General features: G+C 38.7%; 1 protein-coding gene across 1 annotated transcript; it reads right to left on the bottom strand.

Annotated features, from left to right (window-relative positions):
• Window positions 1–5,269: 5,269 nt before the first annotated feature.
• Window positions 5,270–9,165, bottom strand: LOC105056038 (zinc transporter 2). Its single transcript, XM_010938100.4, has 4 exons — window positions 8,579–9,165; window positions 7,916–7,974; window positions 7,451–7,583; window positions 5,270–5,927 (listed from the first exon to the last, which is right to left on the bottom strand). Exons 1-4 carry the CDS (start codon window positions 9,069–9,071, stop codon window positions 5,533–5,535), a joined length of 1,080 nt encoding a protein of 359 aa, XP_010936402.1. The 5' UTR covers window positions 9,072–9,165; the 3' UTR covers window positions 5,270–5,532.
• Between the last annotated feature and the right edge of the window lie 4,315 nt (window positions 9,166–13,480).

Raw genomic sequence — 13,480 nt, 5'->3', positions numbered from 1 at the left:
TTGGTTTGGGAGAGTAGGAACCAAAACGCTAATCTTCGATGGGAGGAGAAAGAGCTTCTTCTTTCCGATCGCATGAGCAACTAATGGATAGTTCTCAATCGATGATCCACATGACTTTTGTTGGTGGACGTCATCCGGCTATAGCTTTTGTAGGAATGCCATTCGAGTCCTATACCGACAACTTGATCTGTCCGAGCTTCCCAATCCCAACATAGACATGAACGATGCTTTGATGTAGCTAAGCGAGAAACAAGGGAAAACTTACACATTTCCCAAATTTGTAATTCTCCACAGAACACGGCATTCCGAAGATCTTGATGGTGGGAGAATTTTCGAGGTCGACAAGGTGCAATCAAGCCAACGATGCCCCACCCAGACGAGTAGTCAAAATTTTTTTTTGTGATGTTAGACAATGAGCTGATTAGACTTTTATAAACACTTTTCTTTAAAATACAGTAATAATTTTTTCAACCATGCATTCATATTTTTCTTCTTTTGTGAGGCTATTTTTCGAATCACGCTGATTTCACATGGTTGCCGTAAAAGCTTTAATAAAATCTCGATCTTCATAATGCTACCCCATACTCTTGAGTCTAAGAGTCCTCGAATTATGTGCTGGTATCTTCCTTTCACCTTCGATGATAGAATAGGGATAGTTATAGCTGATCTCAGGCTTTTAGAATTTCTAGATCAATCAAAGATTGAATTTCAGTATAAGTCGATCAGAGACTTTTAATATCTCGAGACTGATCAAAAATTGAGTTTCAATATAAGTCGATCAAAGACTTTTAACATCTCGAAACCGATCAAAAGTTGAGTTTCAATATAAGCCGATCAGAGATTTTTAACATCTCAAGACCGATCAAAAATTGAGTTTTAATATAAGTCGATCAGAGACTTTTAACATCTTGAGGCCGATCTGGAGACAAAACGATTGAGTGAAGCGATCCTTTCGGTGAGACGCTAGTCTTTCTTTACATTTCTTGATGGGGACATCTCTAGAATCATCTTAGTCTTCTCCGGATTCATCTCAATTCCTCATCGAAAAATCATAAATCCGAAGAACTTTCCAGAGCTAACTCCGAAGGCACATTTCGTAGGACTCAACCGCATCTGGAATCAGTGCAGGGTGTTGAAGGTTTTCTGAAGGTCGGCGATATGATCTAGGGTAGATCGGCTTTTCACCAATATATCATCTATATAGATCTTCATGTTGCGACTAATTTGATCCTTGAATACTTTATTCACTAGTTGCTAGTATGTTGTCCCGACATTTCTTAGTCCAAAGAGCATCACCCTATAACAGTAGACCAAGTCAGTAATAAAGATCATTTTCTCTTCGTCTTCAGATGCCATCTAAATTTGATTATAACCGAAGAAGACATCCATGAAGGTGAGGAGCTTGTGTCCAAAAGTGATATCCACCAATTGATCTATCCGAGAAAGAGGGTAGCTGTCCTTAGAACAGGCTTTGTTCAGGTCAGTGAAGTCGATGCACATGCATCATTTTTCGTTCGCCTTCTTGACTAGCACCACGTTGGCAAGCCAGTCGGGGTACATTGCTTCTCGAATAAAGTCGGTCTTGACCAGCTTGTCCACTTCCTCAGCAATTACTTTCTGGTACTTTGGGATAAAGCTTCTCTTCTTCTGTTTTATAGAGCAGGAGGTCGGATCCACCCCTAGATAATGGGTCATCACCTCTGGGTCTATGCTAGGCATATCCATTGCCATCCAAGTGAATAAATTTATATTTTTCTGTAAAAGAGCGGTTAGGCGATCTTTAGTTACCGGATCGATGGATGACTTGATTTTCATAATTTGATGAGGATTTTCTTTCCTCAGAGGAATCTCCACTAGATTCTCGGACGGTCGAGCATACTCTCCAACCAGATCATTGTAGGCATCCAAATCTATTAGAAGTTCAGGTTAGGGCATCGTCGGCTATTCTTCTGCCCGCAGCTTAGCAGCAAAACACTGTTGGACCATAGCTTGATTACCTCGGACTTGCACCACTCTAGCTTTCATCAAAACTTCATCATTAAGTGATAGCTCGACACAACTGCCTTCAGCGCCTCTTAACTTGGTCAGTCAAGTATTGCATTATAGGTTGACGGTAGGTTGAGCACAAGAAAATTAATATGGATGGTCACTTGCCTAGATCTGATTCCCTCCGTAAGGGGCAGCCTGATAGTACCCTCTGGAATTACTGAACTCTCAAGAAATCATGGATCAGAGTACTGAATTTACTTAGTTGTTTTGGAATAAACTCCATTGCAGTGAAAGCAGCAAAGTACAAAATATCAACAAAACTTCCATTATCAATAAAAATGTGGTATACATTATAGTCAATGATATTAGTAGTAATAACCACCGCATCATTGTACGAGATTTGTACACCTTCAGCGTCTTATTTTGTGAAGATTATCGGCTCTTCGAGCCAAGGCTTCTTTGCTGTATGTGGATCTATCGTTCCAGACGGCTTTTCAGTTATCATATGAATTTCACCTCGCAGGGGTCGATCTTCTGCTACCGCCTGCCCCTCCGCCTGTGGTTGTGCTGGAGCCGGTTGAGGTTGAGCCTAAGGAGGCTAGCGCTGTCGCTGCTGAAGAGCAGGACGTCTCCACTGCTGCTGCCCGATCCTTGAAGGATATCGACATGGAGGACCTGGTCGCCGAATGGATCGATCCAACCTTCCTTCTCAGATCAGACTCTCAATTTTCTCTTTGAGCTGGTAACAGTCTTCGGTATCGTGACCATGGTCACGATGATAGAGTCAATAGTTGTCTGGATCACGGTGCCCCGAGTTTGTCTGCATTCTTAGAGGTGGAGGCAGCTCGGCCCACACCTCCATCAAAATCTCTCTCCTAAAAACATTCAACAGAGTGAGATCGTTGAGTCACCTCGAAGTGAATGATTCCTCCTTGACGAAATATTTCTTCTCTTCGGTGGGGATCTTGAACGGCGGCAATTTTCATCATTTCACTTAGGCAAGCGAGTTCCACTTTACTCTTGATTTTTCACAGTTGGGGCTACTCAGACGATTTTTTCTATCAGAGAATCTTCCAATCGAGTATATTTCTCAGTCCAAGCTAATATTTCTGAAAAATCTCAAGAAAAGATCTTCAACGGTGACTTTTTGAAGTCGCCCATCAACAACCCATCCTTCAAGATGGATATTGCAACCGAGTGATCTAGGTCACGGACTTCCAATATAGCTCTGTTGAATTGAGCTACGTAAGATCGGATTAACTCACCCTCCTTTTGTTTGATGGTCTGGAGGTAGTCCAAGGACTTCTGTTATTGTCGGCTGGTGATGAAATGGGCGTCAAAGGCTTAGCTCAATTGTCGGAAAGAGTGAATAGAAGCTGGCTTCAGACTGGAATACCAATGTTCGACTGTTCCCTTCAAAGTGGAGGGAAAGACCCAGCACAAGATAGCATCAGAAGTATCCTGAAGAAGCATGACTGTTCGGAAGCAACTGATATGATCAGCGGGGTCTGTGGTCCCATCTTAGCTCTTTAGATGAAGAATCTTAAAGTTTGGTGGGATTGGCTCCTAGAGAATGCTCGCCACAAAAGGCGGTTCAAAATCGAACCCGTCGGATGGTACTGACGGATTGTTGCAAATCTGCTGGATCTTTCGATTCATTTCTCGAAGTCTTCGCTCAACTTCCACATCCAGATTGGTATGCACTTCAGAGCGCAGAGGAGATCATTGGCCGGGGGTCGAATCATACTCCGACTAAGGGGTCAGAGATCGTCATTTTTTTGATTCTTGGGTCCGATCCACCGTCGATCGCTGGGCTGGAAGGATTTGGGTTTGATTCACTGACTGAGGTGCCGGCGAAGGTTAGATCACTGTCTGAACAATAGTCGTGAGTTATTGCATCTACTGGAAGAGTAGGTTGAATTGCTCCACGGTTACTGTCATGGGTTGCTGTACCGATGCAGAAACTTCCGCCATCGTCGGAGGTGTAGGAGCATGGTAGTTTACTTCATTCCGCACTTGTCAGGAGGTGGAGGCATTGGTTCGTCGGGAGGAAGTCCTACGTGGAGCCATCATCGAGAGTTTCTAACTTGTCTGCTTCTTTTGTAAGACTGGCCGACCTGCGGTTATTACGCTGACCTGAGATTGCTCTGACATGCAAGCCAAATAAGGATCGGATGCGACTAAAGATCGATCAGTTGATTCTCCAATCAAGGGTCGGACCAAACCTTTTCCATCCAAGATTCGAGTAAAGAACCATCCAACTAGAGGTCGGACCAGAAACTGACCGACGAGGAATTGGAGAGGATGACCTCCAACCAAGGGTCGGGATAGATATTTGCCGACCATGGGTTAGGCAAATTACAACAATCAGACCACTTGAGATGTGCTGATATGGATCCGATGGATCATAGTGGGCTTAAGTCTTTATACATCGCCAGTCCATTCCAAATCACTCCTAACAAGTAGCATCCATTCCAACTATTTGATTGGAGAGAATCCTATTCTAGTTCCAATTTCAAAAAAAAAATGAGAATAACCTAATCCTCCAATACCTAACTCTATTTTTTTTTAATATTTAAATTCTATTTCAATTCCGATCACCAATCAAATGTATCGGAGGACATGGTTATTTCAATTATTTATTTCAATCTATTTCAATTTTAATTTTAATTTTAATCTCAATCGTGGACCAAATACATCCTTAATGTTCTAATTCGAAGGTGTGAAATTTACATGTATGCAATACATTACAATGGTAACTCCAAGATGCTTTACCAAAAAAAACAGAAAAAACAAGAACTCCAAGATGCATTTATGTCCATACACAAGTAATTATGGATCACTTTCAGGTTCTGGTTTGTAAATTGTCCCAAAATTTTGGATCAAGCAGATAAAGACTTTAAAACTGAACCCGATAAAATTATTTAAAAATTTTTTTCAGTTGAAGGTCTAATCTCATCATAGCTTTAAGGGTCAACTTGGGTTTTTCATCGTGCTTCCCATTGCTTGGTTCCACCCTTTGTACTGTCAGCTGGAGAAAAAGACTAGGTTTATATTTATTGGCTGCTTTATCTCATACAAGATCCACAAATGACCACAAGCACCAGACAACACAGTGCAGAATAGAAAAATCCCAAAGCTCGAAAAATGTTGATAAGAGAATTATCAATAAATAAGATTGTGCAAAAAGGGAGATCGTTTAGCTTAACCGCATTAAGAGATTAGGTTCCTGTGGCTTTCAGAAGCAGCACCAGAAAATATGCCCAATTTACATCAACCATTGCAGATAACTTGTTGCTCTTTATTCAGCGAGATAAACAGCACAGACACGTAAAATTCAATATACCATCACATACACCCTGCTCCTTTAAATGGTGTCTCTTTAAAAACTTAAACCAAGAACACATCTAATCCTGTCACCAGAAAGAGTCATTTGTAGTATTGTGCCATAAAAGGAAGACTCAAATACGCGGACATGATAGGGTTAATTTCTCAGACATTTTGCACTTGGTTTCTTACTCATGGCCTTTCATTTCTCACACCTCATGTATCCCATATCATCACAACTGCAATCACCCCAACCCCCAATACAACAGAGAACCATCTATACATGGGTGTGTCAACTGCAAGGGGTCGCTGTGGCTTGTAACCTTTAGCGAAAAGATGGTTTATGGAAACATATATGAAGATCCCACAAGCAAGACCCATCGAGATGGCAAATGTCCAGTCAGCCACCCGACCCTGTGTTGTTGCATCTATTATTATTCCGATGGCTACTCCAATGGGGCTTGAGATAGCAAAAGCAAATGCGTATGCCACACAGGAGAGGAGAGGACGGTTTGGCATCATTCGTAGGAGTGCAATCCCCATGGCGATGGCTGCGAATATTTTGTGCAGGCTGATAGTCCACAGTGCTTTCCATGCATCAGCTTTGTTCTCTGCACAGAAACAGACACAGAACAAAAGGAAAAATCCAACTTTTAGAGTTATGGAAGAAAAGTGAACATAAATACACCACATCAGTGAACTAGTTCTGACAACAGGATGCCTCAGATATATATGATAAGAATGACCTTATTACAGTCTAATAAGTCAAATTGTCTTTCCCTACTGATCAGGCAGAACAATACCGGGTGGCAACGAACAGTTTGGTGCCGTTGAACTAAATGATCAAGATCAAAAAGAAAACACATGGTATTTGGCAGAGTAGGGTGTGAAGGATCAAGTTGGGCTTGTATCATACATGATTCAGTTCCAACCTAGCAGGGTTTCAGGTCTATAAGGTCAAATGAAATCCATATCCGAATTTAGGTCATATTTGGATGATTCTAGGTATGGGTCATGCAAGGTCAGGTCTAATTATTCAGAGCTGGGTAAGACTAATGCTAGCACTTCAATGATTATAGGCTACATTTCGCTTAATAGCACTTCAATGATGATTGGCTACATTTCGTTTAATAGCACTTCAATGATGATAGGCTAGGTTTGGTTTAGTTGGTCAAACCTTTTGTTCAAGGCTCACAGCTGTACCTTTTTGAGGTTTCAAATTTCCACCAGATACCAGAACAAAAAAGGAAAACCTAGTTCTAGCAAAATGTGGTCCAAGTGTAATATATTAATATACCACATGGGACCTGCAAGATTGTTGAGTATAAAAAGGAAGGTCATCTTAATAATATCATATGTGGAAATCAAATTGTCATTGAAGGAGATTGTTAGAAGCTGCTGTCCTATTGCTTATGAGTGTATCAATGGGACTACATCATGCCATTGCTTATCACAATTAAGGGCAAGACTGGGTCCAAGTGTAATGATGAAACGGAACAAGCATAAATGTCAAAAAGGACTCTTTGCATTATGTTGGGAAGAGATGCGGATTTGGGTGGGATATAAGTAGATATAATCAAGAAACTTTTTAGGATGACCAAAATCTTTTGAGCTATTTCTTGATCTCCTCTAGGACACTGGTAGATTTTAAATGCTTTGCTGGTTTTAGCAAAGGCCTGGTAAAGGAGGGGGCAGATCCTCAATTACAGTCCAGGGATAGAAACATGGAGAGCATCAGCTCAAGCTATTCCACAATATAATTTCAAAGCCTCTTCATTGCAATCAGCATGAGATATTAGCAAATTACTGGAACAATTAGGATGGAAAGTTTAGAAGGAATCAAATAGTAGAATTTTCTAAAGGCTAAGTTTAGTTCTGCATATCTTGACAAACGATTAGAATTACTGTCTCTGGTCTAAAAGTACTGCCTCTTTGTTAAAAGAGTAATCTCTGTAAGGCAATTCATGTTATTGTACTTTTGGCTTCCCTTTGTTTATTGACTGAGGACATCCCATTCTTTTCTACTTTTACGAGCACAGTAAGATTTAAATCCTTTCATTCTCTTTTCTTTGTAAATTTGTACCTATTTTACTGCTCAGATAAAAGATGTCATACTTGTAGATGAATGTTTTACCTGCAACTCCAATTGCAATGCCTTCAAACACAGAATGGAAACACAAGGCCACAATCAACAATATGCTATCTCCAAGTGTACCGGCATCACGAAGCATAGATGCTAGAGATTGATTGTTGCTAGTGCCCTCAACCTATAATAAATATGAATCACTCATCAGAATATATTCTGTCATGGAAAACACCTTTTTTTTGTGGGGGGAGGGGGAGAAAGGGAGGTAATCCACCCCAAAAAATTTATTAAAAAAATGTTGAAAAGGAAGCCAGAGTTTAAGCTCCTATTGCAAAGCAGATACTAGTAAAGTAAGATGTCATGGGAAACACCTTAAAAGGGCTGATCACCTCGCTGTGACTGTCGCAGTTTCTATTCTTTTTCAGGCAAAACTGCTGCCCATGCATGCATATGAACATGCACGCAGACAAAAATAAGCAGACATGCTTGAGAATAGAAGTACCACAAACTCACCTCTGGTTGTAATTGTGATCCTCCACCATTGATGCTGGCTTTATTCTCTTGAAATTTCCCTGCAACAAAACACAAAGTTCTTAGACGATGATTCTATTATGAATTTATGGCACCATAATGAACTGAAAACAGCAAGACAAAACATATATCATGAGGAAATTTTGAGGATGAAACAGGGGAACGTTGATTATTATACCTAAACTCAGCAAAATCAGGAAATAACAGGCCAAATTATATTGCTGTGAAGAAAATTGACAAATACTGAAAGGTGGGCACTGTCATAAATTAAGATTTCAAAATGATAAAATTGCCTGCCTTTGTTTTTCTTCCCCCTTCAAAAAAGATCATCTGGGTCAATGGAATAAAGTTAAATTAAAAAAAATGCTTCAGCTGATATTTCATAAAGACTTTTTCCTAATATGTACATCTTCAATATGACCAAGTAAAATTGGAAATGAAAAAAAAAAAAGTCCTCAATATTTCCCCTCCATCTTTCTTAAAAATTCAGAAAGCACTATTTTTTTTCTTCTCTTCCAGCTATCTCCCTACTTTAAAGCATCAATTCCAAATCTATGTACACACAAATCCTATCAACAAAGATAAACAAAAAGCAATCCAGAACCACAAAAAAGAAAGAAAGAAATTTTGAGGAGCTCAGTTCACCTCCATATCCATCCGTTGCTCCTCCTTCCACATCTCGGACGCTCCTCCCCCTCGCCACCACCATCGCAATCACACAGTCTGCGAGCATCGTGATCACATACCCGGCGCTGGCGAGCATAAAAGCAAAAGGGTATTCCTTGTCCGTAAGATCCTCGAAAGTCTCGTTGGCATCGCTGAGGAAATGCATAAGAGCCGTCCCCAAGAACACTCCCCCGGCGAACTGGGTCCCGAGCGAAAGAAACCCCTCATTCCACTTAAAGAAGTAAGGGGATACGCCTCCAATGAAGGTCCCGACGAAGATCAGTATCAAGCACCAAACTTTCACGAGGATGAGAGATTTGGCACGAAGATTAGGCGAGTCCCCATCGCCGGAGTCGGCGTCGGCGTCGCCGTCGGAGTCGTGATCGCCGCCGTGGGCGGAGACGGAGGTGGCGGAGAGGAGGAGGAGGAGGTGGAGGAGGGAGAGGAGGAAGTGGACGAGGGATTTGGCCATGAGGGAAAAAGGGGGGAGGATTCTGCGAGGTATTCACGGTCGTTAGGGTTTATAAATTGTGGGAACAAGGGTAGTACCATTTTTTTGGAAGGGTTTGAGCGGGGATGTGATTTGGTGGCAAACTTTTCTTTGTACTGAAAAGAGACGGAGAAGAAAAGTCCAGATGGCAGGGTTGGAAAGACCGCGTGTACTACCAAGGGAGAGGAAAAAGGGGGGTAGTACGACAGTGACGCGAGGATCAGGCCGTGGAGCTGTCATCGGCGTCGGGATGGAAAATTTTTTAGGTAGAATTAGTTTACCACGTAATCTGAAGACTGTCTCAATAAAAATTAGACACGTTAGTTCTTTTCTAATCTAATCTTTATTAGATCAGATCTACGTAATGCTTTTCGTTTGGATGAGAGAACCGTCCCAAGCTAAGGAAGTCGTATCCCATCCTTTATCAGTCAAGGTGGATTTATGATAATCCCACCCACCCAACCTCGTAGACTAGTATCAATAGACTTCTATTTGGAGAGAAGAGACCACCTATGACTTGGTCTCATTTGATTTCATTGGATCATTTTTGTTTTAGTATTTTTGATGGAAGACTCACTTGACTAATAAAGATAATGATGCATAATTAGTTTAACTTTGACATCGTTTATTATATACTCGCAGCTCAAAAATTTAAGTTGTTAAAAAGAGCATCATCTTAAGCTAATAAATTCATATGACATTTTTTTTTATTAGTTAATATGAAAATATGATACTAGCTAACCCCTGATGAAATATTTATTAGTTATTGTCGTCCAAGAAAATCTGATAGTAAGGAAAAAAAAAAGCATGTCTTTTCGTGCAACATGTATTTGATAAAACTAAAAGTACAATACGATGCAAGGCTTGTGAGCTAAGATAAATCCAACTATGTTATACTTTTTCCAAGTACCAGGAGTTTTATCTTCAAGTTCAGAAGTTGCAAGTCAAAATATAATTAACACAACTAACAGGCGTATATCCAAAGTTTCTTCATCACCTACATGTCAATTGTCGTACATAATTATTTATCTATAAATATAAATATATTTTTATGTTTAAATATTTAATATTATCATTTGGAAATGCACAATATATGGTTACCAAGTCAGTTAATAACTTTTCATTATTCTTTTGTTAGAATGAGCCTTATAGAGGTTGCTAGATTAGTGGATGATAAAGAAAAAAAATTATATGTCAACCATAATTTTGTATAAGGTGCTACTATATTGACTTTTCACAAGCCAAGCTCATATAGAGACTTGTAGAGTCTATGAAATGTTAGAACTAGTGTGTGTAAATCATTGTTTAGAGGAGAAATTTAAACCTTTCCAATTCAGATGCAAGGATGCCCTTACAGCTTAAATATGAGGGTGTTTATTTTGATAAATCTTATATAAAATCTCTATGCCATCCAATACAACCAACTAAAATACTTGTCAATCAGATTCAAAAATAATTTAGTATTTAGTCATCATTGATGTAATCAATATTTAGTTTGTTATGACCTACCATAATCCCTGTATTTTCAAATTACAAGATTTGTAAAGACAAACCATCTACCGAATAAGCTTCAAATATCATGCAAAAGATTCAAAATTAAAAAAAAATATTATAATCACCATAACAGCTTCAAACACCTTCGTTATATTATGGATGATGACATCAACAGCAACACCGATAACGGTGACGACAACAATAATATATTAATCATTAAAACATATTACTTAATATTATAGTGGTCCTTATAACATAAATAATAGTTAATATTTTCATGGGTACCTATTTTTAAATAAAATAGTATTTTTAAAATTTAATTCTTAATCAAATTTCCCACTACCAATTATAAGACAATCAAGCCCCGTACTTTTATCTAATAATAGTTATAAACCATTATTTGTCTTAACCCTACATCTTATGGTGGTTTTAATTTCATTTCCATAAATTAAGACAGCAACAGTTTTGGAGGGGCCTGCCATTGACATTATCCTCCGTCTCTTCCTCTTAAGTTTGAGGGTGGATACACGGACGAGGAAGAAGAGCAGAACGGAGCCCATTCCATCTTCCAAGAATGTTTAATAGTGACAAGGACAGAAGGAGTAGGCATAGATATCAAATAAAAGAAAAATCAAGTTCCATCCCTACCCTTTTATTATGCTTTGACACTTCCTTGAAGACCACATGTCATCATGCAGAGGCAATTCGTGTTCGGATTTGAGATAGATAAATTAAAAAATTAAAATATCCAAATGAAAATATAGAACAATCCTGTTACTGCCTCGCCATCATGACTACGTATAAACATCCCATCCCTTCAGAGACCACCTCATCAGTCTTGACATTTTGTCCATGTACCATGACCATAACTCCTCTCTCTCTTCTCCCACCATGTTCTAACTTGCCCAAATGAACAAAAAAAGATTTTTTTCCTTAACGGACATGAACACCGACAGCGATGGATGCACGAAGAAATTTATAACATGTTAGATTGAAAAGAATTAGGTTCTGAAATAAAAATAAAAATAAATTATTTTATTTCAATAATTTAATTAAAAAAATATTTTATTCTAATTTTATAAAAGATAAAAATAATTTTAATTTTTAAAAATTTAATTTTATTTTTTTTAATTTATTTTAATTACAGATATTTCAATTTTTATTTCAATATATTTTAATTCTGTTGCCAACTCAAAAATATTTTTTTTTTATAAAACGAAGCACTCATAAAAATTTAATATAGATCAATTAAAAAAATAAAAAACAAAATATTATAAAATAAATCTTATATCAGTCCAAAATGCTTTGCGATGAAAGAAGCTCTTTAGCTTCTTTTGTTAACCGTGTAAAAGTGGAGAGGGGAGGGACTAATTGCTCCACCTTCCACGGCCATCCGTCAACGAATACCCCCACAAGCTCTCTCTCTCTCTCTCTCTCTCTCTCTATATATATATATATATATGGACAATTCTATCTTCATCAGTCTATTTATGCTGTGAGTATAGACTAACAATAGAAGCAGCAACCGTGTGAAAGGATGACAAGGGAAGCTTACCGAGTCTCATATCTCCTCAAGTCTATCCCAGATGCATCTTACCTGGTCTCATATGTCCTCAGTCTATCCATCTTATTGGTGGCCTCCGAGCTGTCATCGTCAACAGAATGCAAGTTTCCAACAAAATCCTCATTTGGAAAGGGGTAACGTTCAAATTATGGAATCTCAGATTATTTTTTTCCCTTTATGGTGAATACCTAGGTGTCTTGCAATTTAAGGATGGTAAAACTTTGTCAAATATTTTGCAGGATCTTGTAAAAAAGATTGCACTCACAAGAAGTGGAAAAAGAAACGCATTAATTTTGCTTTATATCATAAACAATATTAATGATCACGAAGGTTCCATTTTTGTATCCAAATTAACAAGATGTGACCATTTACCTTGAGAATAAAGGTGCCCACCAATTAGAATTACCCGGATCACCGTATCAACTACGTTGTGTTCTACATTTCATACAACTATCTTTCAAGAATGTCGTAATCAAAGGCAAAAATGCTGATCATTTTTCGAAAAGTATGTTTACCTATTCGGATAATTCTTTCAAGTTGCCAAAAAAAATAAAAATAAAAATAAAAGTGTAACACTTGTTAATGTATCCCAGCCCAAAGCACCCAGGTTAGGAGATGGGAAACCATTTGGGAGATTGCAATACGTGGATGGACCGCGGATTGCAGTCAGTGTCTCTTTCTTACCCGCACTTGGGAAGAGTCCAGAGGGTATCGGACAAGATATGACAGCCCCCAATCTACTGTAAAAGCATAACAATGGTTGGAATTCTGGCTTTAAGCAGAGCATGATTAGAGGTCACAAAGGATCCATTGCCAGAGGCAAAAGAACAAACATGGCATCGCAATTTGCTTTATGTACTTATCACCTGGTAAAGAAGTCTTGAAACATCACTCAACCTCAAAACATATCCCTATATCAAAAAGATATTAGAGGACTAGCATAGGTTCAATGATTCTTATACCATTTGTATCATGCCCCAAACCACATCAAGCTTTGATCCTTATGGAGACCAACATGACATCAAGTCGAAGACTCTTGGATACATGCATATCCACGAATCTATGCTCATGATTTGGTTTGACTCATTCGACTCAACCTAATCTAAGTTTCACAACTCCAATCCCTAATCTAACTTAGTTTGTTTAAATTTCTATTGTAAAAAAAGCCAGACTAATCATAAAATCTTTGCAGAAGGCCACGACTCAGTTTCATCTCAAGTTCTCCACCAAATAGAACTCAACAGTTACTAACTTTAGCCTATACTAATATTTCAGTGGCATCTCAATGAAACTGATGATGACATAGATAAGAATAAAACTTCATGATCCCCTC

The sequence above is a fragment of the Elaeis guineensis genome, chromosome 13 (genome assembly GCF_000442705.2).
Source record: "Elaeis guineensis isolate ETL-2024a chromosome 13, EG11, whole genome shotgun sequence".
Lineage (NCBI taxonomy): Eukaryota > Viridiplantae > Streptophyta > Magnoliopsida > Arecales > Arecaceae > Elaeis > Elaeis guineensis.
This window is presented reverse-complemented; position numbering and strand designations above follow the sequence as displayed.